Below are 25,580 nucleotides of genomic sequence, written 5' to 3' on the forward strand. Positions count from 1 at the left end.
TTACTTACGATTTAGGTTGTTGATGTTACTAACGATTTAGGTTGTTGATATTATTTACGATTTAGGTTGATGATGTTACTTACGATTTAGGTTACTGATATTACTTACGATTTAGGTTGTTGATATTACTTACAATTTAGGTTGTTGATGTTACTAACGATTTAGGTTACTGATATTACTTACGATTTAGGTTACTGATATTAATTACAATTTAGGTTGTTGATGTTACTAACGATTTAGGTTACTGATATTACTTACGATTTAGGTTGTTGATATTACTTACGATTTAGGTTGTTGATATTCCTTACAATTTAGGTTGTTGATATTACTTACGATTTAGGTTGCTGATATTACTTACAATTTAGGTTGTTGATATTACTTACAATTAAGGTTGTTGATATTACTTACGATTTAGGTTGTTGATGTTACTAACAATTTAGAATGCTGATATTACTTACAATTTAGGTTGCTGATGTTACTTACGATTTAGGTTGTTGATGTTACTTACCATTTAGGTTGTTGATATTACTTACGAATTAGGTTGTTGATGTTACTTACAATTTAGGTTGCTGACGTTACTTACGATTTAGGTTGTTGATGTTACTTACAATTTAGGTTGTTGACATTATTTACGATTTAGGTTGTTGATGTTACTAACGATTTAGGTTGCTGATATTACTTACAATTTAGGTTGTTGATATTACTTACAATTAAGGTTGTTGATATTACTTACAATTAAGGTTGTTGATATTACTTACAATTAAGGTTGTTGATATTACTTACAATTAAGGTTGTTGATATTACTTACGATTTAGGTTGATGATGTTACTTACGATTTAGGTTGTTGATATAACTTACAATTGAGGTTGATGATGTTACTAACGATTTAGGTTGTTGATATTACTTACAATTTAGGTTGTTGATATTACTTACGATTTAGGTTACTGATATATTACTTACGATTTAGGTTGTTGATGTTACTAACAATTTAGAATGCTGATATTACTTACAATTTAGGTTGCTGATGTTACTTACGATTTAGGGTGATGATGTTACTTACCATTTAGGTTGTTGATATTACTTACAATTAAGGTTGTTGATATTACTTACGATTTAGGTTGTTGATATTACTTACACTTAAGGTTGTTGATATTACTTACGATTTAGGTTGTTGATATTACTTACACTTAAGGTTGTTGATATTACTTACGATTTAGGTTGTTGATGTTACTTACAATTTAGGTTGTTGATATTACTTACGATTTAGGTTACTGATATATTACTTACGATTTAGGTTGTTGATGTTACTTTCCATTTAGGTTGTTGATATTATTTGCGATTTAGGTTGATGATGTTACTTACGATTTAGGTTGTTGATATAACTTACAATTGAGGTTGATGATGTTACTAACGATTTAGGTTGTTGTTATTATTTACGATTTAGGTTGATGATGTTACTTACGATTTAGGTTACTGATATTACTTACAATTTAGGTTGTTGATATTACTTACGATTTAGGTTGTTGATGTTACTTACAATTTAAGTTGCTGATATTACTTACGATTTAGGTTGTTAATATAGGATTTAGGTTGATGATATAGTATTTAGGTTGCTGATATAGGATTTAGGTTGTTGATATTGCTTACTATTCAGGTTGCTGATATTACGATTTAGGTTGTTGATATTACTTACGATTTAGGTTGTTGATGTTACTTACAATTTAAGTTGCTGATATTACTTACGATTTAGGTTGTTAATATAGGATTTAGGTTGATGATATAGGATTTAGGTTGCTGATATAGGATTTAGGTTGTTGATATTGCTTACTATTCAGGTTGCTGATATTACGATTTAGGTTGTTGATATTACTTACGATTTAGGTTGTTGATGTTACTTACAATTTAGGTTGTTGATGTTTTTTTACAATTTAGGTTGTTGATATTACTTACAATTTAGGTTGTTGATATTACTTACAATTTAGGTTGCTGATATTACTTACGATTTAGGTTGTTGATATTACTTACGATTTAGGTTACTGATATATTACTTACGATTTAGGTTGTTGATATGACTTACGATTTAGGTTGTTGATGTTACTAACGATTTAGGTTGTTGATGTTACTTACGATTCAGGTTGTTGATATTACTTACGATTTAGGTTGTTGATATTACTTACGATTTAGGTTGTTGATATGACTTACGATTTAGGTTGTTGATGTTACTACCGATTTAGGTTGTTGATGTTACTTACGATTTAGGTTGTTGATGTTTCTTACGATTTAAGTTGCTGATATAACTAACGATTCAGGTTGTTAATATAGGATTTAGGTATATGATATAGGATTTAGGTTGCTGATATAGGATTTAGGTTGTTGATATTGCTTACTATTCAGGTTGCTGATATTACGATTTAGGTTGTTGATATTACTTACGATTTAGGTGATTGATGAAGTAAGGACCCAGGTGCTCGTCTATACATTGTTCCCATCCATAGGGAAGCTGGTCACCCACACAGTCCGCAAATGTCTGGGGCTTTGTAAATCTGAAATAACATCACATCCTATAGGAATGGTTAACACTAATTTTACAGTTCCAAATGTTAACTCACTCTTATTGGTTAATAAATTAAATAATATGAATAGTTTCATACATATTTCATATTCTATCTAAAATAACTTTCCAATTTCCAAAGAACCAACCTTACTGTTATACTACTGATCAATTAAAATTAACAATATCTGTTTTATCTGGCATGATTTTTTTTTTAAACAATTCAGGCTTGATAAAACAAGAGGCCCAAGGGCCTTAGCGGTCACCTGAGTTATATTATAGGTACTGGTAGCTTTATTTTATTGTTTAAATGTGATGTGGAAATCAGCATGAAAACTAAGTGAAACTTCTTAGTGAAACTACTTGTTATGTCATCAAAGGATAAGTATTTTAAAATATTGGTAAATGTTCCCTTTGGGGCCCCACCCTAGCCCCTGGGGATGGGACAGGAATTCCAATTTTACAATGTAATATGTATACCCTCATCCACCAAAGATGATTCTGACCAAGTTTGAATAATTTTCTGCTAAAAATGGATAAAATATACCCAATAGTGTTATTTCCTTATATAAACTATAGTAACCTTTACCTCGGCCCCTCCCCATGGAGAAGGATAGCTAGGGAGTCCTGAAATTTACAATTTAAATAAAGCCCCTGATAATCTTTCCATCCATGCAGACAAAATGACTGTAGTACCTCTGAGTCTGGAGAAGAAGATTTTTGAAGTATTGGTTAATTTTCCCTTTGGGGCCCCACCCTGGCCCCAGGGGTTGGGGTAGGAATCCCAATTTTACAATTTTGTAGCCTCATCTACCAAGGATGATTCTGACCAAGTTTCAAAAAATTCCATCCACAGGTTCTTAAGAAGAAGTTGAAAATGTAAAAAGTTTACACAAGACGGACGACGACTAACGGAAAGTGATCGGAATAGGTCACTTGAGCTTTGCTCAGGTAAAAAATAGTACTGTATAGAGATCTATGGGTATGCAAAATAGTGGTTTCAATGAAAAATTGTCAAAACAACAAAAAATAAATATAAAATTGGTTATTCTTAATGAAACCAACTGGAAAACAAGTACTCAGCTGATGGCTAATGTGTACTTCCCTTGACTGGGCCTCTTAGATGAACATGTTATAGTGGTAGCTATAGGCTCACATACTTAACATTCCATTATAAGCTGTAACAAATTCACAGCCTGAGGCAATCCCAAGATATATCACACAGGACAAGACACTAGCTGGGATTAAGTTATGAATGGAAGTACCACAACTATGGTAGTGTACACATGTACACTGGGGGGTACCACTACCACAACTATGGTAATGTACACATGTACACTGGGGGGTACCACTACCACAACTATGGTAGTGTACATATGTACACTGGGGGGTACCACTACCACACACATATGGGAGTGTACACATGTACGCTGGGGAGTACCACTACCACAACTATGGTAGTGTACACATGTACACTGGGGGGTACCACTACCACACACATATGGGAGTGTACAAATGTACGCTGGGGGTACCACTACCACAACTATGGTAGTGTACACATGTACGCTGGGGGGTACCACTACCACACACATATATATATGGGAGTGTACAAATGTAAGTTGGGGGTACCACTACCACAACTATGGTAGTGTACACATGTACGCTGGGGGGTACCACTACCACACACATATGGTAGTGTACACATGTACGCTGGGGAAACCACTACCACACACATATGGTAGTGTACACATGTACACTGGGGGGTACCACTACCACAACTATGGTAGTGTACACATGTACGCTGGGGGTACAACTACCACACACATATGGTAGTGTACACATGTACGCTGGGGGTACCACTACCACACACATATGGTAGTGTAAACATGTACACTGGGGGGTACCACTCCCACAACTATGGTAGTGTACACATGTATGCTGGGGGTACCACTACCACACACATATGGTAGTGTACACATGTAAGCTGGGGGTACCACTACCACAACTATGGTATGTACATGTACACATGAATGCTGGGGGGTACCCCTACCACAACTATGGTAGTGTACACATGTAAGCTGGGGGTACCACTACCACAACTATGGTAGTGTACACATGTACGCTGGGGGGTACCACTACCACACACATAGGGTAGTGTACACATGTATGCTGGGGGGTACCACTACCACCCACATATGGTAGTGTACACATGTATGCTGGGGGGTACCACTACCACAGCTATGGTAGTGTACACATGTACGCTGGGGGGTACCACTACCACACACATATGGTAGTGTACACATGTATGCTGGGGGGTACCACTACCACAACTATGGTAGTGTACACATGTACACTGGGGGGTACCACTAGCACAACTATGGTAGTGTACACATGTACGCTGGGGGGTACCACTACCACAACTATGGTAGTGTACATGTACACTGGGGGGTACCACTAGCACAACTATGGTAGTGTATAAATGTACGCTTGATTCACTACCATGTAACGGTGTATGGGTAGTTTTCCCTACGGCAGAAAATTCCCATGTTCTTTGAAATATCCCCTATGAGCTTCAAAATTCCCCTATTTCAACAAGAAAATAACGGGTTTTCTTCAAAATATTTCCACTGTATGTTTTCTTTAGAGTTCAACAGTTAAAATGCATAATACTGCATAATACTGCATATATACATTTTCTTCACATAATTCAAACAAAATTTCTACAATTTTAAGCTTAAAATTGTTTACAAATTGAAATATACTGCACATATACGGACATACATATATCTTTTACCTTCATGATGCTAGAGCCTTGTATCAAAATTTGTATTCCCCCCAAATCTGAAAAAAGGGTAGATTCCCCTAAAACCTTGATTGATCCCCCTGCTGTGTACTCTGGGGAATACCACTATCACACATGGTACATATATAGCAGGAGGGGTACATATATATAGTAACACGAGATGTATCCTGTAGGTAACAGAATGTATGTTATATATATAGTAACACGAGATGTATCCTGTAGGTAACAGAATGTATGTTATATATATAGTAACACGAGATGTATCCTGTAGGTAACAGAATGTATGTTATATATATAGTAACACGAGATGTATCCTGTAGGTAACAGAATGTATGTTATATATATAGTAACACGAGATGTATCCTGTAGGTAACAGAATGTATGTTATATATATAGTAACACGAGATGTATCCTGTAGGTAACAGAATGTATGTTATATATATAGTAACACGAGATGTATCCTGTAGGTAACAGAATGTATGTTATATATATAGTAACACGAGATGTATCCTGTAGGTAACAGAATGTATGTTATATATATATAGTAACACAGTTATAAAGTAACAGGGGTGTGCTACAAATAGTAACATGATATTTATAAAGTAACAGTGGTGTGTTACAAATAAAAGTACAAGTTTACGTAGTAACAGGGTCAGATCTATATTTTTTCTAATAATTATATTTAGGTCGTCATTATTCCAGATTTCCAGTTACTTATGTAATGCATGAAGGCAGCAGCAGTCATATTATTATTACTGCACATGTAAATTGGATACCAGTCATGGCCTTGTACATGTTCAAGGGTCGTATAGTGCTTCTTTCTTTAGTTTTTACCATAGTTTTATCATTGTTAACTTTGAATAATACTTCAGTATTCTGGGTTATTTTCATAATAAAATGCCTGAGTAGAATGTATAATTGACATATATTACACTTTTGAATATCGACTTGTTTGAATTTGAAAAAAAAAAAAGATTTAATTAAAAGTAAATGATCACAAAATTGTGCTAGCATTACTTTATTGATCAGGTCCAAAACACTCTAGATCTGCCGATTGAGCTATTTAGCTATAATACAAAGATCTATATATATAGAGAGCTACATGTATATCCACATATAAATTATAGCTGTATTAAGCTATATTTTCTCAGATTTCAATTTTCATTACATTACAGCAAAGTTGCATAAACATTAGGTTTATGGTAATGTTGACTACGAAAAGCATACATTTAGATGTTTATTTTCATTTTTCATAAATGTAAATTTTCCGATTTTTTTTACATCATTTTTTTTTAAAAGAATATTTGTATTTTCTCTTGACCCAATGATAACATTTTCTTTTAAAAGCGACTTTGTGTAGTTTTCCTTAAAAAAGAAAATCACATGAAAATAGCTCAAAAGACCTATTTCAGATATGTCAATAGAGCTATTATATGTCTTTATATATATATATATATATATAGTTTATATAATGTATGATATAAAAGTATACAAAGTGCTATACAAATATTGATGACGTCATGTAACCAACGGTGATAAATGAACATCAATCTGCCTGAAGAAGCCCTAGAAGGCAGAAAGGCCTAGCGGACGATCTGAAAAAAATATGTTTTTATTCTATATTTTCCTTCGCAAGGACTTATTTATTTATTATCTACTATATATATATAATTACAGCTATATAGCTCAATCGACAGCGTGTGCTGAACCTGATGAAGTAACATTCTCTATACGGCTTACTGATTTGAAACATTGATTTAACAAGAAGCCCGGGCATTGGCCTTTTGGTTATTCAGAAGATGTTTAAAAAGTGTTTAACACATTTGACCCGTGACCTTGAATATGTGTGAAGGTCATTCATTAGTACAATCCTCGTATTTCTTCCTTATCAGAGCCTGTCACTGATTGCATATCATCATCCTAGGCCTTTTGGTCCTTCAGAAAAAAAGTCTTTTACAGGTTTTAACATATTTGGCCCCTGTGACCTTGAATATGGATGAAAGTGGTTCTTTGAACAAACTTGTTAGTAGCACTTAATCCCAGCATGCTACTTGCAAAAATATCACCCTTGCCATTTTGGATATTCAGAAGAAGTAATTTATATATTTTTTTTTAACTTATTTGACTCCTGTGACCTTTGAATCAGTGTTTTTTTAACTTCCATTTTACAACCACCTGTTCCTTTGCAATTGGGAAAATACAAGATGTCTTGCGCGCCGCGCAAAGCCATGATGGGGGGTACGGGCCCCCCCCCACCTGAATTTTTTTTGAATTCTAGAAGCTCCGAGGTGCATTCTGATAGTTTTTGTAGAGAACTAATTGCTCTTAAAAAATGATGTATTTCTTTATTCATTTTGTTTCAATTTAACAAATTTAACAAATTCTTTACAAAATGTAAGATGAAAATCATTGACAAGGTTAGAATTTTTGAAATCACAATTTTAATAAAGTTTAACAAGGTACCACCAAATCAATCTCTTTTGAATTATGCGACATGGTGTAGAACCGGATGTCACCCGCGAATCAAAGCAGTTGTCAATTTGACGCTTGAAATTCCGATGACCGTATCAAAAGATATCATGACCTAGATTTGAATCTTCGGATTTGACTTCTCTCCCCTTGCTCAGAAACGGAAAATTTTGGATCGCTGAAGTTATTATCGTTCGGGAGAACTACTTATGTATTTTAACAGACACTTTAGACATGTTTTGATAAAATCATAGATTACAACAATAAGCAAACAAAGACTAAATTAACAGGTATTCTATTTGGGAAAATATGTTTTTATTTTGGGAAAATATGTAATTTTCAGACTAGGGGAAGCAGCCGTTAGACGGCTGTAGATCAGGCCAAAAAAACCCATTGTTTGAATATGGGTGAAGCTCATTCATTTGAACAAACTTAGTACTCCTTCATCCCTGTATGCTACTTGCCAAATATCATCACCCAGCTGGGCCATTTGTTTATTGAGAAGAAGTCGTTTAAAAGTTTAAAACAATTTGAGAGAAATAATTCAGAAGAAAATTTTATTCTTTTTTTAAGACAATTGACCCCTGTGACCTTGAATATACAGTATATGTCAATGTCATTCATTTGAATAAACTTGGTAGCCCTTCATCCCAGCATGTCACTGGCCAAATATCAACATCCTGGGCCTTTCGGTTATTTAAAAAAAGGCTTTTACAGGTTTTAAACATATGACTCCTGTAACATTGAATATATGTCAAGGTCATTTATTTGAACAAACTTGGTAGCCCTTCATTCCAGCACGTAACTGGTTAAATATAATCATCCTGGGACAGATGATCGTCAGTTTTCTACTTTGAACAAAGTGAAAGTCGCAATTTTTGCTAATGAAGGCTTTAGTTCGTCTTCTGGCAATCACTGAAATTTGCTTTATACATCGCCGGCACCAGAATTAACAGTTTCACCGGCATCAACATTTTTGACAGCCAAAACGAAAATTGATCTCTTACTTTATGCCCAAACTGCACTTTTTTTGTGTAGTACTTCCCACTGACAGACTTTGTGGTGGCTACGCTCTCTGGTACACTTTTTTTAATACTTCCTCCGACAGATGCTTTACATGTTGACAATAATAACCAGTGTATTGTCAAAGCAGATTAGTGACACTGATGAGATGGTTAAAAGGCAAACAAACATAGGTGATCACTTTCCAGATTTAAAGGGCATGCTGTTATTATTTAGGTTTCATGAAATCTGTAACATTTTGGGAATTTAAAAGTGGGTCAAGGTCATTCAATTGAACCAATTGGTATATGTAGCCCTTCATCCCAGCATGCTACATGTACCTTGACAAATTTCAAGGTGATGCGGGAGGCCAGAAGCTGCACCAGGGCGCAACGAATGGATATGCACTTTTTTTTTATTTTATAACAACTTTGATCTGCTTTAATGCATGTATATGTATGCTTCTGTGGTCTTCATCTTTTCATACAAGCTTATATATAGCTCTACTTCATATAATCTTATTGTTTGTTGTGGCATGTTGTCATTTTGCATTTGTAGCGCTTAAATAAAATTAGTTCATGACTTGCAGTAGATCCTAAATCACCTTCTGTAGTATATGCTAGTAAGCTACTGCAACATAACTGCATGGTGAGTATAATAGTGTTTCAATGTGAATGGATCACTAACAAGTCCATCCAAACATTGGGGGTTCTAACTATGCATGTCAATGATAGGGTAAAGGAAATAATCTATTGCAATTTGCCCCATTTGGATTGTTTCTATACCCACAACGTACAACTTGGATAGTTTCTATACACACACTGTACTACTGGGATAGTTTCTATACTCACACCGTACAACTTTGTTTGTTTCTATACCCACACCGGACAACTTGGATTGTTCCTATACCCACATCGTACAACTTGGATAGGTTCTATACACACACCGTACAACTTGCCCCACAACGTACAACTTGGACAGTTTCTATACCCACACCGTTCAACTTTGCGAGTTTCTATACCCACACAGTACAACTTGGATTGTTCCTATACCCACATCGTACCACTTCGATAGTTTCTATACCCGCACCGTACAACTTGGAGAGTTTCTATGCCCACACCATACAACTTGGAGAGTTTCTATACCCGGATTGTTTCTATACGCACACCGTACAACTTTGTTTGTTTCTATACCCAAACCGTACAACTTGGATTGCTTCTATACCCACACCGGACAACTTGGATTGTTGATATACCCACACCGTACGCATGTCAATGATAGGGTAAAGGAAATAATCTATTGCAATTTGCCCAATTTGGATTGTTTCTATATCCACACCGTACAACTTGGATTGTTTCTATACCCACACCGTACAACTTCGATAGTTTCTATACACACACTGTACAACTTGGATTGTTTCTATACCCACACCGTACAACTTGGATTGTTTCTATACCCACATCGTACAACTTCGATAGTTTCTATACACACACTGTACTACTTGGATAGTTTCTATACCCACACCGTACAACTTGGATAGTTTCTATACCCACACCGTACAACTTGGATAGTTTCTATACCCACACCGTACAACTTGGATAGTTTCTATACCCACACCGTACAACTTGGATAGTTTCTATACCCACACCGTACAACTTGGATAGTTTCTATACCCACACCGTACAACTTGGATAGTTTCTATACCCACACCGTACAACTTGGATAGTTTCTATACCCACACCGTACAACTTGGATAGTTTCTATACCCACACCGTACAACTTGGATAGTTTCTATACCCACACCGTACAACTTGGATAGTTTCTATACCCACACCGTACAACTTGGATAGTTTCTATACCCACACCGTACAACTTGGATAGTTTCTATACCCACACCGTACAACTTGGATAGTTTCTATACCCACACCGTACAACTTGGATAGTTTCTATACCCACACCGTACAACTTGGATAGTTTCTATACCCACACCGTACAACTTGGATAGTTTCTATACCCACACCGTACAACTTGGATAGTTTCTATACCCACACCGTACAACTTGGATAGTTTCTATACCCACACCGTACAACTTGGATAGTTTCTATACCCACACCGTACAACTTGGATAGTTTCTATACCCACACCGTACAACTTGGATAGTTTCTATACCCACACCGTACAACTTGGATAGTTTCTATACCCACACCGTACAACTTGGATAGTTTCTATACCCACACCGTACAACTTGGATAGTTTCTATACCCACACCGTACAACTTGGATAGTTTCTATACCCACACCGTACAACTTGGATAGTTTCTATACCCACACCGTACAACTTGGATAGTTTCTATACCCACACCGTACAACTTGGATAGTTTCTATACCCACACCGTACAACTTGGATAGTTTCTATACCCACACCGTACAACTTGGATAGTTTCTATACCCACACCGTACAACTTGGATAGTTTCTATACCCACACCGTACAACTTGGATAGTTTCTATACCCACACCGTACAACTTGGATAGTTTCTATACCCACACCGTACAACTTGGATAGTTTCTATACCCACACCGTACAACTTGGATAGTTTCTATACCCACACCGTACAACTTGGATAGTTTCTATACCCACACCGTACAACTTGGATAGTTTCTATACCCACACCGTACAACTTGGATAGTTTCTATACCCACACCGTACAACTTGGATAGTTTCTATACCCACACCGTACAACTTGGATAGTTTCTATACCCACACCGTACAACTTGGATAGTTTCTATACCCACACCGTACAACTTGGATAGTTTCTATACCCACACCGTACAACTTGGATAGTTTCTATACCCACACCGTACAACTTGGATAGTTTCTATACCCACACCGTACAACTTGGATAGTTTCTATACCCACACCGTACAACTTGGATAGTTTCTATACCCACACCGTACAACTTGGATAGTTTCTATACCCACACCGTACAACTTGGATAGTTTCTATACCCACACCGTACAACTTGGATAGTTTCTATACCCACACCGTACAACTTGGATAGTTTCTATACCCACACCGTACAACTTGGATAGTTTCTATACCCACACCGTACAACTTGGATAGTTTCTATACCCACACCGTACAACTTGGATAGTTTCTATACCCACACCGTACAACTTGGATAGTTTCTATACCCACACCGTACAACTTGGATAGTTTCTATACCCACACCGTACAACTTGGATAGTTTCTATACCCACACCGTACAACTTGGATAGTTTCTATACCCACACCGTACAACTTGGATAGTTTCTATACCCACACCGTACAACTTGGATAGTTTCTATACCCACACCGTACAACTTGGATAGTTTCTATACCCACACCGTACAACTTGGATAGTTTCTATACCCACACCGTACAACTTGGATAGTTTCTATACCCACACCGTACAACTTGGATAGTTTCTATACCCACACCGTACAACTTGGATAGTTTCTATACCCACACCGTACAACTTGGATAGTTTCTATACCCACACCGTACAACTTGGATAGTTTCTATACCCACACCGTACAACTTGGATAGTTTCTATACCCACACCGTACAACTTGGATAGTTTCTATACCCACACCGTACAACTTGGATAGTTTCTATACCCACACCGTACAACTTGGATAGTTTCTATACCCACACCGTACAACTTGGATAGTTTCTATACCCACACCGTACAACTTGGATAGTTTCTATACCCACACCGTACAACTTGGATAGTTTCTATACCCACACCGTACAACTTGGATAGTTTCTATACCCACACCGTACAACTTGGATAGTTTCTATACCCACACCGTACAACTTGGATAGTTTCTATACCCACACCGTACAACTTGGATAGTTTCTATACCCACACCGTACAACTTGGATAGTTTCTATACCCACACCGTACAACTTGGATAGTTTCTATACCCACACCGTACAACTTGGATAGTTTCTATACCCACACCGTACAACTTGGATAGTTTCTATACCCACACCGTACAACTTGGATAGTTTCTATACCCACACCGTACAACTTGGATAGTTTCTATACCCACACCGTACAACTTGGATAGTTTCTATACCCACACCGTACAACTTGGATAGTTTCTATACCCACACCGTACAACTTGGATAGTTTCTATACCCACACCGTACAACTTGGATAGTTTCTATACCCACACCGTACAACTTGGATAGTTTCTATACCCACACCGTACAACTTGGATAGTTTCTATACCCACACCGTACAACTTGGATAGTTTCTATACCCACACCGTACAACTTGGATAGTTTCTATACCCACACCGTACAACTTGGATAGTTTCTATACCCACACCGTACAACTTGGATAGTTTCTATACCCACACCGTACAACTTGGATAGTTTCTATACCCACACCGTACAACTTGGATAGTTTCTATACCCACACCGTACAACTTGGATAGTTTCTATACCCACACCGTACAACTTGGATAGTTTCTATACCCACACCGTACAACTTGGATAGTTTCTATACCCACACCGTACAACTTGGATAGTTTCTATACCCACACCGTACAACTTGGATAGTTTCTATACCCACACCGTACAACTTGGATAGTTTCTATACCCACACCGTACAACTTGGATAGTTTCTATACCCACACCGTACAACTTGGATAGTTTCTATACCCACACCGTACAACTTGGATAGTTTCTATACCCACACCGTACAACTTGGATAGTTTCTATACCCACACCGTACAACTTGGATAGTTTCTATACCCACACCGTACAACTTGGATAGTTTCTATACCCACACCGTACAACTTGGATAGTTTCTATACCCACACCGTACAACTTGGATAGTTTCTATACCCACACCGTACAACTTGGATAGTTTCTATACCCACACCGTACAACTTGGATAGTTTCTATACCCACACCGTACAACTTGGATAGTTTCTATACCCACACCGTACAACTTGGATAGTTTCTATACCCACACCGTACAACTTGGATAGTTTCTATACCCACACCGTACAACTTGGATAGTTTCTATACCCACACCGTACAACTTGGATAGTTTCTATACCCACACCGTACAACTTGGATAGTTTCTATACCCACACCGTACAACTTGGATAGTTTCTATACCCACACCGTACAACTTGGATAGTTTCTATACCCACACCGTACAACTTGGATAGTTTCTATACCCACACCGTACAACTTGGATAGTTTCTATACCCACACCGTACAACTTGGATAGTTTCTATACCCACACCGTACAACTTGGATAGTTTCTATACCCACACCGTACAACTTGGATAGTTTCTATACCCACACCGTACAACTTGGATAGTTTCTATACCCACACCGTACAACTTGGATAGTTTCTATACCCACACCGTACAACTTGGATAGTTTCTATACCCACACCGTACAACTTGGATAGTTTCTATACCCACACCGTACAACTTGGATAGTTTCTATACCCACACCGTACAACTTGGATAGTTTCTATACCCACACCGTACAACTTGGATAGTTTCTATACCCACACCGTACAACTTGGATAGTTTCTATACCCACACCGTACAACTTGGATAGTTTCTATACCCACACCGTACAACTTGGATAGTTTCTATACCCACACCGTACAACTTGGATAGTTTCTATACCCACACCGTACAACTTGGATAGTTTCTATACCCACACCGTACAACTTGGATAGTTTCTATACCCACACCGTACAACTTGGATAGTTTCTATACCCACACCGTACAACTTGGATAGTTTCTATACCCACACCGTACAACTTGGATAGTTTCTATACCCACACCGTACAACTTGGATAGTTTCTATACCCACACCGTACAACTTGGATAGTTTCTATACCCACACCGTACAACTTGGATAGTTTCTATACCCACACCGTACAACTTGGATAGTTTCTATACCCACACCGTACAACTTGGATAGTTTCTATACCCACACCGTACAACTTGGATAGTTTCTATACCCACACCGTACAACTTGGATAGTTTCTATACCCACACCGTACAACTTGGATAGTTTCTATACCCACACCGTACAACTTGGATAGTTTCTATACCCACACCGTACAACTTGGATAGTTTCTATACCCACACCGTACAACTTGGATAGTTTCTATACCCACACCGTACAACTTGGATAGTTTCTATACCCACACCGTACAACTTGGATAGTTTCTATACCCACACCGTACAACTTGGATAGTTTCTATACCCACACCGTACAACTTGGATAGTTTCTATACCCACACCGTACAACTTGGATAGTTTCTATACCCACACCGTACAACTTGGATAGTTTCTATACCCACACCGTACAACTTGGATAGTTTCTATACCCACACCGTACAACTTGGATAGTTTCTATACCCACACCGTACAACTTGGATAGTTTCTATACCCACACCGTACAACTTGGATAGTTTCTATACCCACACCGTACAACTTGGATAGTTTCTATACCCACACCGTACAACTTGGATAGTTTCTATACCCACACCGTACAACTTGGATAGTTTCTATACCCACACCGTACAACTTGGATAGTTTCTATACCCACACCGTACAACTTGGATAGTTTCTATACCCACACCGTACAACTTGGATAGTTTCTATACCCACACCGTACAACTTGGATAGTTTCTATACCCACACCGTACAACTTGGATTGTTTCTATACCCACACCGTACAACTTGGATAGTTTCTATACACACACCGTACAACTTGGATAGTTTCTATACCCACACCGTACAGCTTGAATAGTTTCTATACCCACACCGTACAACTTCGATAGTTTTTATACCCACACCGTACAACTTGGATAGTTTTTATACCCTTATTACGTAAAAATTGCACACAGTCCATATCCTTTCTTATCACTCTTATACATTGTAAATGGTTTACCGATGATCTATCAGCACATTTCATGATGGAAATGACTGAAATTTCACATCTTTTGTGAAAGAGATATATCTACTGACCAGTAGCCTATCACTAGTAAGGCAAAGCACACCACATTTTTGTGACAGCTGCCAGGTTTTCTGTGTTTACCCGAATCAAAGTACCAATCCCCCTACCATGTGACGTGTGTATATAGTACCTGGTCAAAAGGACATGTATTAATTGGCAAATTTACTGAAATCACTACATCTATCTTATGATAAAAATACAATAACATTTCTTAGCATATATTTTTTTCATTTCACAATCACATTAGACTACAACATAAATCAATTATCTTTGGATAATATGCTGTACAACACAAAATGTGAATTCCTGTCCAAGTAAGCAAAAAAAGTTGCATTAATTACCATTTGTAACAAAACTAACATTCATATATGTGCAGGTGATACTTCGAATGTTTCCTGTGTTCTCTGTATTGGAAATAAAGTCATGAAAACACCTTCAACTTGTTATATTTAATCGCTTTTATTTGGGAAGGAAAAACATGCAGAGGCTAGGGCTCAATATAAGCCGGTGATCACATGAGGATCCTAGCTTCTTACTTTCTCTTTACAATACCTTAACTGTAAGAATTAACATGCATGCACAATTGGCCAAAGTACTACACCCTCAAAACAAAATATTTAAGTTGTGATTGCCGGCTCCCAACAAGCAATTGTAGACTCTTTTTGGTCCCAAGAGTTAGGAGGTTTCTGTACTATTTTATTAAGACAGAAAATGCTGCAAAATCTTTAAAATATAAAAGTAGCAACGAACATGAGTGTACAGAACAAAAATACATTTTGAGATATTGCAAATGCCAAAGTTTAGTTGATGTGCCGAAAATCCTGTAAAACACCAAAACAACTTTTGGGACGTATATAGAAACATTGTGGAACTAAAACAACTTTTGGGAGGTATATAGAAAAATTGTGGAACTAAAACAACTTTTGGGACGTATATAGAAACATTTATTTGAGGAACTAAAACAACTTTTGGGACGTATATAGAAACATTGTGGAACTAAAACAACTTTTGGGACGTATATAGAAACATATTGTGGAACTAAAACAACTGTGTACCTAAATTTCTGTACATCCCCCCCTCCCTTGGCCAAAAAACTGGCTTTACATTTTTTTCGTTAATATTGGTAAACCACTGATTGTTGTAAATAACATAAAAAGGTATACAACAAAAGACAATGAAAGTTATATAGTAATAGGGTTAGGGTACATCAAGTCATCTATGACAATATAGGATATAATGTTAATATATACATCACAATTTATAGAAACACTTGACATTTACATTTATGATAACTTATGTACCAATAATTAGTGAGTTTATACATGTCTATGGTTCTTTTATTAAATTAATATGGTACATGTTATATAATATACCTGTTACAAATGAACCAAAAAGACCATTGAAGTGTATTGTATATCTAATGGGAACAGGTTTAGGCACTTGGAAGTTATCAGGGGAATACAAGACACCTTATCATATTGACAATTGAGGTTTAAATACTGACCTGTACTGAAGTAACAAAACATGTAACACATCAAAATCACGTCAGTCAGCAATTTTCAGTAAACATTGAAATTGTGGGGTTTAATTTAACACACAAAGGTATGTAACTCACAACATAACTAATTATTTTATATATTAAGAAGTAGATTGTGACAACATCCCCACGTGTTGTTGTTCTGTTTAACCACAACATGTGCTGGGGTATGCAACATATTGTTGACGTGTTGACCAATAACAACCATTTAGTTGTCTCCCCTTACTCGATTAGACTAAAAACACATGCTGGAATGTGAGCTATTTTCAAACTTTCCACGTCGTTTCTGGCGGAAATCCTGTGTTTTACAGGTGCTACATGTACCAGTTCATCCTTCAAAGTTGTTGAGTTGGTTAAATACACTACCCCATCCCCGTATCCCCCGAAAGCACACCGTAAGGTTGTTGCATGTTATGTTAGTAAAGTGGACAGCGTTGTACTCACCTGTCTCGCGGATCTATCCAGGTCGTCTGCTGAGTGGAATGGTCTATAAAGAACACTTTCCCATCGAAGTCACGGCATTCCTCCCATCCGTCTGGCAGGGGTAGTACCCCGGACCGATTCCTTGGCATATTTCATCGACAACGGTTTTGTTTTACCTCCAAATCGTAATCTCTTTCAACCGATCCTCCATTTTTCTTTTCTGCCATTCCTGATTAGCATGTGTGACGTCAGAGAATCCATTCATTTCGTCACGAGGTCAGCCAATCAGAGCAGTCATGGAATTCCTTGGTATGTGTATGTAACGTAAAGACATGCCACAGGCACAGTATCAAATCCCTCTGGCCTATTATTTAAAAGTTATATATCAGATTGTATAAAACTAACCAAGAACATTTGTCACATTATCTCGCTCCACATGTTTAAAAAAGACAACTGTAAGTTAACGTTATATTATTTGTCATTTGTCACATAGGAAACATTAGTTATATCAGGGACGTATATATATATTGTAATATATATGGGGCAAAGAAGTAATTCCAACAGTGTGATATTAGATTAGTATGCAGTCGTAGTCCACGGTAAAGTACAAAGGGATCTAAAATCCGTAACGTTTTGATTACAAAATTTATAATCGTACACTATCTAGACCACATTTGCAGCTTCCTCTTGATTTTTTTTTACCTCAAATGGCCAAAGGCCTGTTACAGGTATACCCAAGTTAAGTTTTTAATTTGAACATGACTCCAATCTGTGATCATGATGTACTCTCGCTGGCCGCATATATCTCACGAGGCCCCACTCGCTGGCCGCATATCTCACGAGGCCCTCACCAGCAGTCCGATATATAGTTGTCATTTTGTCTGGCCTCGGTGTACAGGAGAAAGGAAGGCGGGTAATTGCCATAATGTTTAATCACGGAATTAGGTTGCCTAAGTCCTTGGTTTAATCAGAGACGTATATATTACATGTCTCTGGTTTACTTTGCTATGATCATCAACTGTAATTAATCAACAGGTGTCAGTGGCGGATCCAGAGACCTATCTGGGGGGGTTTCCAAATTTCCTGGGGGGGTTTCCATGTGGGGAAAAATTGAGGAAAATGGTGAAAATACATGATTTTTAAAGAAAATTCTAAGGGTGGGGGGGTTTCCTGAAGCCCATAAAACCCCTCTGGATCCGCCACTGGGTGTTGGTACAGGTACTGAGACTGATGTAGTCGATTATCCATCACCAGGTAATTATATATAAAACAAATTCCAGGTAATAACCCAGGTAACTAGATTTTACCTACCTTCAGTAGATAATGATAAAGATATAAACTAGGGGAGGTAACTCGAAGGAATTACAGACGTTTCGCCCCAAACCAGTTCGCCCCAATTTTGTTTCACATCGCCCCAACTTTCAGTTCAGTTCGCCCCAAAAGCTATATTGCTCCAAACATTTTGTATCTCCCCCATACAAGAATTTTTATTTAGAGTCGTGTTTGTAAAAATGCAACTTCTAGCTCAGAAAAGCTATTCTTACGACTATATATAACAATCAAAATTAATAGAAACAATAAAACATCACAAAGGTAGCATGCATCACAGATAGTTGAATAAAAAGTAGAATAGCACGGAAAGATTAAAGGTCATGCAAACATAAAGCTCATGCAGCATATACATTAATTTAAGTGACGTGTCAGTCTAATGTACATATATATGTGGCAATATGGCAAAAACTAAAAATTGACAGAATACATGCTAATATAGCATAGTCTAAAACAACAATACAAACATTTATGAAACAATAATTAGGAATTTACAGCTTATATATGACAACTATTTCTGGAGCAATAAAACGAAAACATAAAAGCCAAAAAATCAATCTTTCATCTTTGTACAGATTGAACATGTACAGATGGGACCATCCCAGTTGTGGACCAGCCTCCGGAATTCTAGGAAGTATTCACATCTCCGCAAATCGTTTGGAAGACTGTTCCACACCCGGGCCGCCTATAATGAGAAGGATTTCTGCCCACACCTTGTAGTTTGTACAGATAGGATGCTGACTGTGACATTCCTTCTCAGATCATAAGAAGAATCCTTAAGTTTAAGTCAAGTATATAACCAGGAGAAATCTTTTGTAGTATTTTAAAAACTACACAGCCCATATCTTTAAGCCTCTTAACATGTAAAAGAGTACTATTAGAAGATTTTAAAAGCTGACTAAAAGATGAGACATAATCACTCTCCACTAATCTCAGTGCACGCTCCTGAATCTTTTCCATCTTTCTCACACTTCTCAAACTAGTAAAGTGCCAAACCAGTGGACAGAAATGAAAACTGGATATAATAAAAGAATTGTATATGATTATCCTACCTCATTTTGTTAAAAAAAAACACTCAAATTCGTCGGTATATGATGAAAGAATGTACACAATGCTACATTTCTGTAAGTCACACCTTAAGGAAACATTACGTGAAAACGAACGTTAAAGGAAAAAAATATCACTTTTACTATTCCGGCTTTGCCAAACTAAAAAAATATGTATATGTATACACGAAACAAGCGTTATTCCCACTCACAAGAGCTCTTCTTACGACTATATATAACAATCAAAATTAATAGAAACAATAAAACATCACAAAGGTAGCATGCATCCCAGATAGTTGAATAAAAAGTAAAATAGCACAGAAAGGTTAAAGGTCATGCAAACATAAAGCTCATGCAGCATATACATTAATTTAAGAGACGTGTCAGTCTAATGTACATATGTGCCAATATGGCAAAAACTAAAAATTGACGGAATACATGCATACATAGCATAATCTAAAACAACAATACAAACATTTATGAAACAATAATTGGGAATTTACAGCATAAAAAATAACAATTACACAAGAAAGTAAGCAGCACTAAGAACTAAAACTTATATATGACAACTATTTCTGGAGCAATAAAACGAAAACATAAGAGCCAAAAAATCAATCTTTCATCTTTGTACAGATGGAACATGTACAGATTNGTGAATAGCTGCGATAACTAGTAGCTTTCTGACGACGAGACATTTGGGGCAGAGGAGGCCAGGTATGAATATTAGTACTAAGCTGTGACTATTTTTTTGTCAATATCAATTAATCACTTCTTGTTTAGAATAATTTCGCGTGGAAATAATCTAATTATCTTAAACATATACATCATCTAAAATGTAAAAATACATGCTAAACATAGATAGTATAGATATGATACGTTAGCTACCTTCGGCACGCGTGGAAATAATCTTATTATCTTTCACATATACCTGAATATTATTGTACAAATATACATATATATAGAGAGAGTTAATTATCAATTACTTACAACAACAACAACAACAACAACTTACATTAACAAATGATACAACATAATATAACACAAAGATATGTATCAAAGATATATATCATGCACAATACATTTCCTAACGTTGTTATTTAAATAAACACCTGCCATCAATGCGGCGACACAAAATGTTCAGGAACCAGGAAAATAATTTCCTCTCTGATCTAAGTAATTTACTACAGATCGTCGATATATTGATTTGCTGTTTGTTTAATAGCTACAGGCATCAAAGTTTGATGACAAGATGTACACATACCTAAAAGAAATATGTTCTTTATAATAGCACATGAAAACATGGATTTGTTGCTTATTTTAAAGCCACACGCGTCCAAGATATATACAAGAATCTTTATTTAGAGTCGTGTTTGTAAAAATGCAACTTAAGCTCACAAGAGCTCTTCTTACGACTATATATAACAATCAAAATTAATAGAAACAATAAAACATCACAAAGGTAGCATGCATCACAGATAGTTGAATAAAAAGTAAAATAGCACAGAAAGGTTAAAGGTCATGCAAGCATAAAGCTCATGCAGCATATACATTAATTTAAGAGACGTGTCAGTCTAATGTACATATGTGCTAATATGGCAAAAACTAAAAATTGACAGAATACATGCATATATAGCATAATCTAAAACAACAATACAAACATTTATGAAACAATAATTGGGAATTTACAGCATAAAAAATAACAATTACACAAGAAAGTAAGCAGCACTAAGAACTAAAACTTATATATGACAACTATTTCTGGAGCAATAAAACGAAAACATAAGAGCCAAAAAATCAATCTTTCATCTTTGTACAGAGAGAACATGTACAGATTGGACCATCCCAGGTGTGGACCAGCCTCCAGAATTCTAGGAAGTATTCACATCTCTGCAAATCGTTTGGAAGACTGTTCCACACCCGGGCCGCCTCAAACGAGAAGGATTTCTGCCCATACCTTGTAGTTTGTACAGATGGTATGCTGACTGTGACGTCCCTTCTCAGATCATAAGCAGATTCCTTAAGTTTTACCAAGTCAAGTATATAATCAGGAGAAATCTTTTGTAGTATCTTAAAAACTTCACAGCCCATATCTTTTAGCCTCTTAACATGTAAAAGAGTACTATTAGTAGATTTTAAAAGCTGACTAAAAATCTCAGTGCACGCTCCTGAATCTTTTCCATCTTTCTCACACTTCTCAAACTAGTAAAGTGCCAAACCAGTGGGCAGAAATGAAAACTGGATATAATCAAAGAATTGTATATGATTCTCAAACCTCGTTTTGTTAAAAAAAAACACCCACCTCAAATTCGTCGGTGTATGATGAAAGAATGTACACAATGCTACATTTCCGTAAGTCACACCTTATGGAAACATTACCTGAAAACAAACGTTAAAGGAAAAATATCACTTTTACTATTCCGGCTTTGCAAAACTAAAAACATATGGATATGTATACACGATACAAGAGTTATTCCCTCTTAGTACGGTAAACACAATCACATAATAATGGGAAAATAAGCAAGCTCGCTTTTTAGGAAGGGGGGCTTATATTTTTTTGGGGTGAACTATTTGGGGCGTTATTGGGTTTTTTGGGGCGAACTGGTTGGGGCGAAACGAATCAAATTTGGGGCGAATTGGTTATGGGATTTACGGTTTTAGGGCGAAACGTCTGACACCAAACTCGAGAATTACAGACGTTTCGCCCCAAAACCGTTTCGACCAAAACCGGTTCGCCCCAATATTTTTTCTTTCACATCGTCCCAATTTTCAGTTCAGTTCGTCTCAAATATGACAACCATATCGCCCCAAAATCCGTTTCGCCCCATAAGCTATAACGCCCAAAAAATTTGTATCTCCCTAACCGCTACGAACCTAAATTGAACTATAAAAGCCAGGTAATGGGAGGTAACTCTTTCAACTTTAGAGCTGTGAATAGCTGCGATAACTAGTAGCTTTCTGACGACGAGACATTTGGGGCAGAGGAGGCCAGGTATGAATATTAGTACTAAGCTGTGACTATTTTTTTGTCAATATCAATTAATCACTTCTTGTTTAGAATAATTTCGCGTGGAAATAATCTAATTATCTTAAACATATACATCATCTAAAATGTAAAAATACATGCTAAACATAGATAGTATAGATATGATACGTTAGCTACCTTCGGCACGCGTGGAAATAATCTTATTATCTTTCACATATACCTGAATATTATTGTACAAATATACATATATATAGAGAGAGTTAATTATCAATTACTTACAACAACAACAACAACAACAACTTACATTAACAAATGATACAACATAATATAACACAAAGATATGTATCAAAGATATATATCATGCACAATACATTTCCTAACGTTGTTATTTAAATAAACACCTGCCATCAATGCGGCGACACAAAATGTTCAGGAACCAGGAAAATAATTTCCTCTCTGATCTAAGTAATTTACTACAGATCGTCGATATATTGATTTGCTGTTTGTTTAATAGCTACAGGCATCAAAGTTTGATGACAAGATGTACACATACCTAAAAGAAATATGTTCTTTATAATAGCACATGAAAACATGGATTTGTTGCTTATTTTAAAGCCACACGCGTCCAAGATATATACAAGAATCTTTATTTAGAGTCGTGTTTGTAAAAATGCAACTTAAGCTCACAAGAGCTCTTCTTACGACTATATATAACAATCAAAATTAATAGAAACAATAAAACATCACAAAGGTAGCATGCATCACAGATAGTTGAATAAAAAGTAAAATAGCACAGAAAGGTTAAAGGTCATGCAAGCATAAAGCTCATGCAGCATATACATTAATTTAAGAGACGTTTCAGTCTAATGTACATATGTGCCAATATGGCAAAAACTAAAAATTGACAGAATACATGCATATATAGCATAATCTAAAACAACAATACAAACATTTATGAAACAATAATTGGAATTGGGTTGTCTGTCTGTTTATAGACACAGCTTTGTACGGGAAACTCCTCCGAGTTTTTAGCCAAATTTCACGAAACTTAACCGACGTGATACACAGACTCTGAAGTTGTCAAACTTAACCGACGTGATACACAGACTCTGAAGTTGCCAAACTTAACCGACGTGATACACACACTCTGAAGTTGTCAAACTTACCCGACGTGATACCCACACTCTGAAGTTTTCAAACTTACCCGACGTGATACACACACTCTGAAGTTGTAAAACTTACCCGACGTGATACACAGACTCTGAAGTTGCCAAACTTAACCGACGTGATACACACACTCTGCAGTTGTCAAACTTAACCGACGTGATACACACAATCTGAAGTTGGCAAACTTACCCGACGTGATACACACACTCTGAAGTTGTTCACCTGTGATTAATATTTCGACCTAGCTAATATGGCAAAAACTAAAAATTGACAGAATACATGCATATATAGCATAATCTAAAACAACAATACAAACATTTATGAAACAATAATTGGAATTGGGTTGTCTGTCTGTTTATAGACACAGCTATATGTGCTAATAAGGCAAAAACTAAAAATTGACAGAATACATGCGTATATAGCATAATCTAAAACAACAATACAAACATTTATGAAACAATAATTGGAATTGGGTTGTCTGTCTGTTTATAGACACAGCTATATGTGCTAATATGGCAAAAACTAAAAATTGACAGAATACATGCGTATATAGCATAATCTAAAACAACAATACAAACATCCCTGAAACAATAATTGGAATTGGGTTGTCTGGCTGTTTATAGACACAGCTTTGTACGGGAAACTCCTCCGAGTTTTTAGCCACATTTCACGAAACTTAACCGACGTGATACACAGACTCTGAATTTGTCAAACTTAACCGACGTGATACACACAATCTGAAGTTGGCAAACTTACCCGACGTGATACACACACTCTGAAGTTGTTCACCTGTGATTAATATTTCGACCTAGCTAATATGGCAAAAACTAAAAATTGACAGAATACATGCATATATAGCATAATCTAAAACAACAATACAAACATCCCTGAAACAATAATTGGAATTGGGTTGTCTGTCTGTTTATAGACACAGCTTTGTACGGGAAACTCCTCCGAGTTTTTAGCCACATTTCACGAAACTTAACCGACGTGATACACAGACTCTGAATTTGTCAAACTTAACCGACGTGATACACACAATCTGAAGTTGGCAAACTTACCCGACGTGATACACACACTCTGAAGTTGTCAAACCTAACCGACGTGATACACAGACTCTGAAGTTGCCAAACTTAACCGACGTGATACACACACTCTGAAGTTGTAAAACTTACCCGACGTGATACACAGACTCTGAAGTTGCCAAACTTAACCGACGTGA

General features: G+C 36.5%; 1 protein-coding gene across 5 annotated transcripts in view; it reads right to left on the reverse strand.

The window, feature by feature from the left end:
• The window catches only part of LOC110456281 (protein KIBRA-like), a 93,838-nt gene extending 75,763 nt beyond the window's left edge, over nucleotides 1-18,075 (reverse strand). For 4 of the 5 annotated variants that reach the window (XM_021506914.1, XM_021506912.1, XM_021506917.1 and 1 more), the window contains exons 1-2: nucleotides 17,855-18,075; nucleotides 2,434-2,543 (exon numbers count right to left, since the gene is read on the reverse strand). In XM_021506914.1, coding sequence (XP_021362589.1) covers nucleotides 2,434-2,543; nucleotides 17,855-17,982 — 238 coding nt within the window. In that variant the 5' untranslated portion in view covers nucleotides 17,983-18,075. The remainder of the gene's footprint in view (nucleotides 1-2,433; nucleotides 2,544-17,854) is intronic. The other variant, XM_021506913.1, reaches the window with a different exon arrangement.
• Nucleotides 18,076-25,580: the final 7,505 nt, after the last annotated feature.

This window comes from Mizuhopecten yessoensis, unplaced genomic scaffold, assembly GCF_002113885.1.
Source record: "Mizuhopecten yessoensis strain PY_sf001 unplaced genomic scaffold, ASM211388v2 scaffold8621, whole genome shotgun sequence".
Taxonomy (NCBI): Eukaryota; Metazoa; Mollusca; class Bivalvia; order Pectinida; family Pectinidae; genus Mizuhopecten; species Mizuhopecten yessoensis.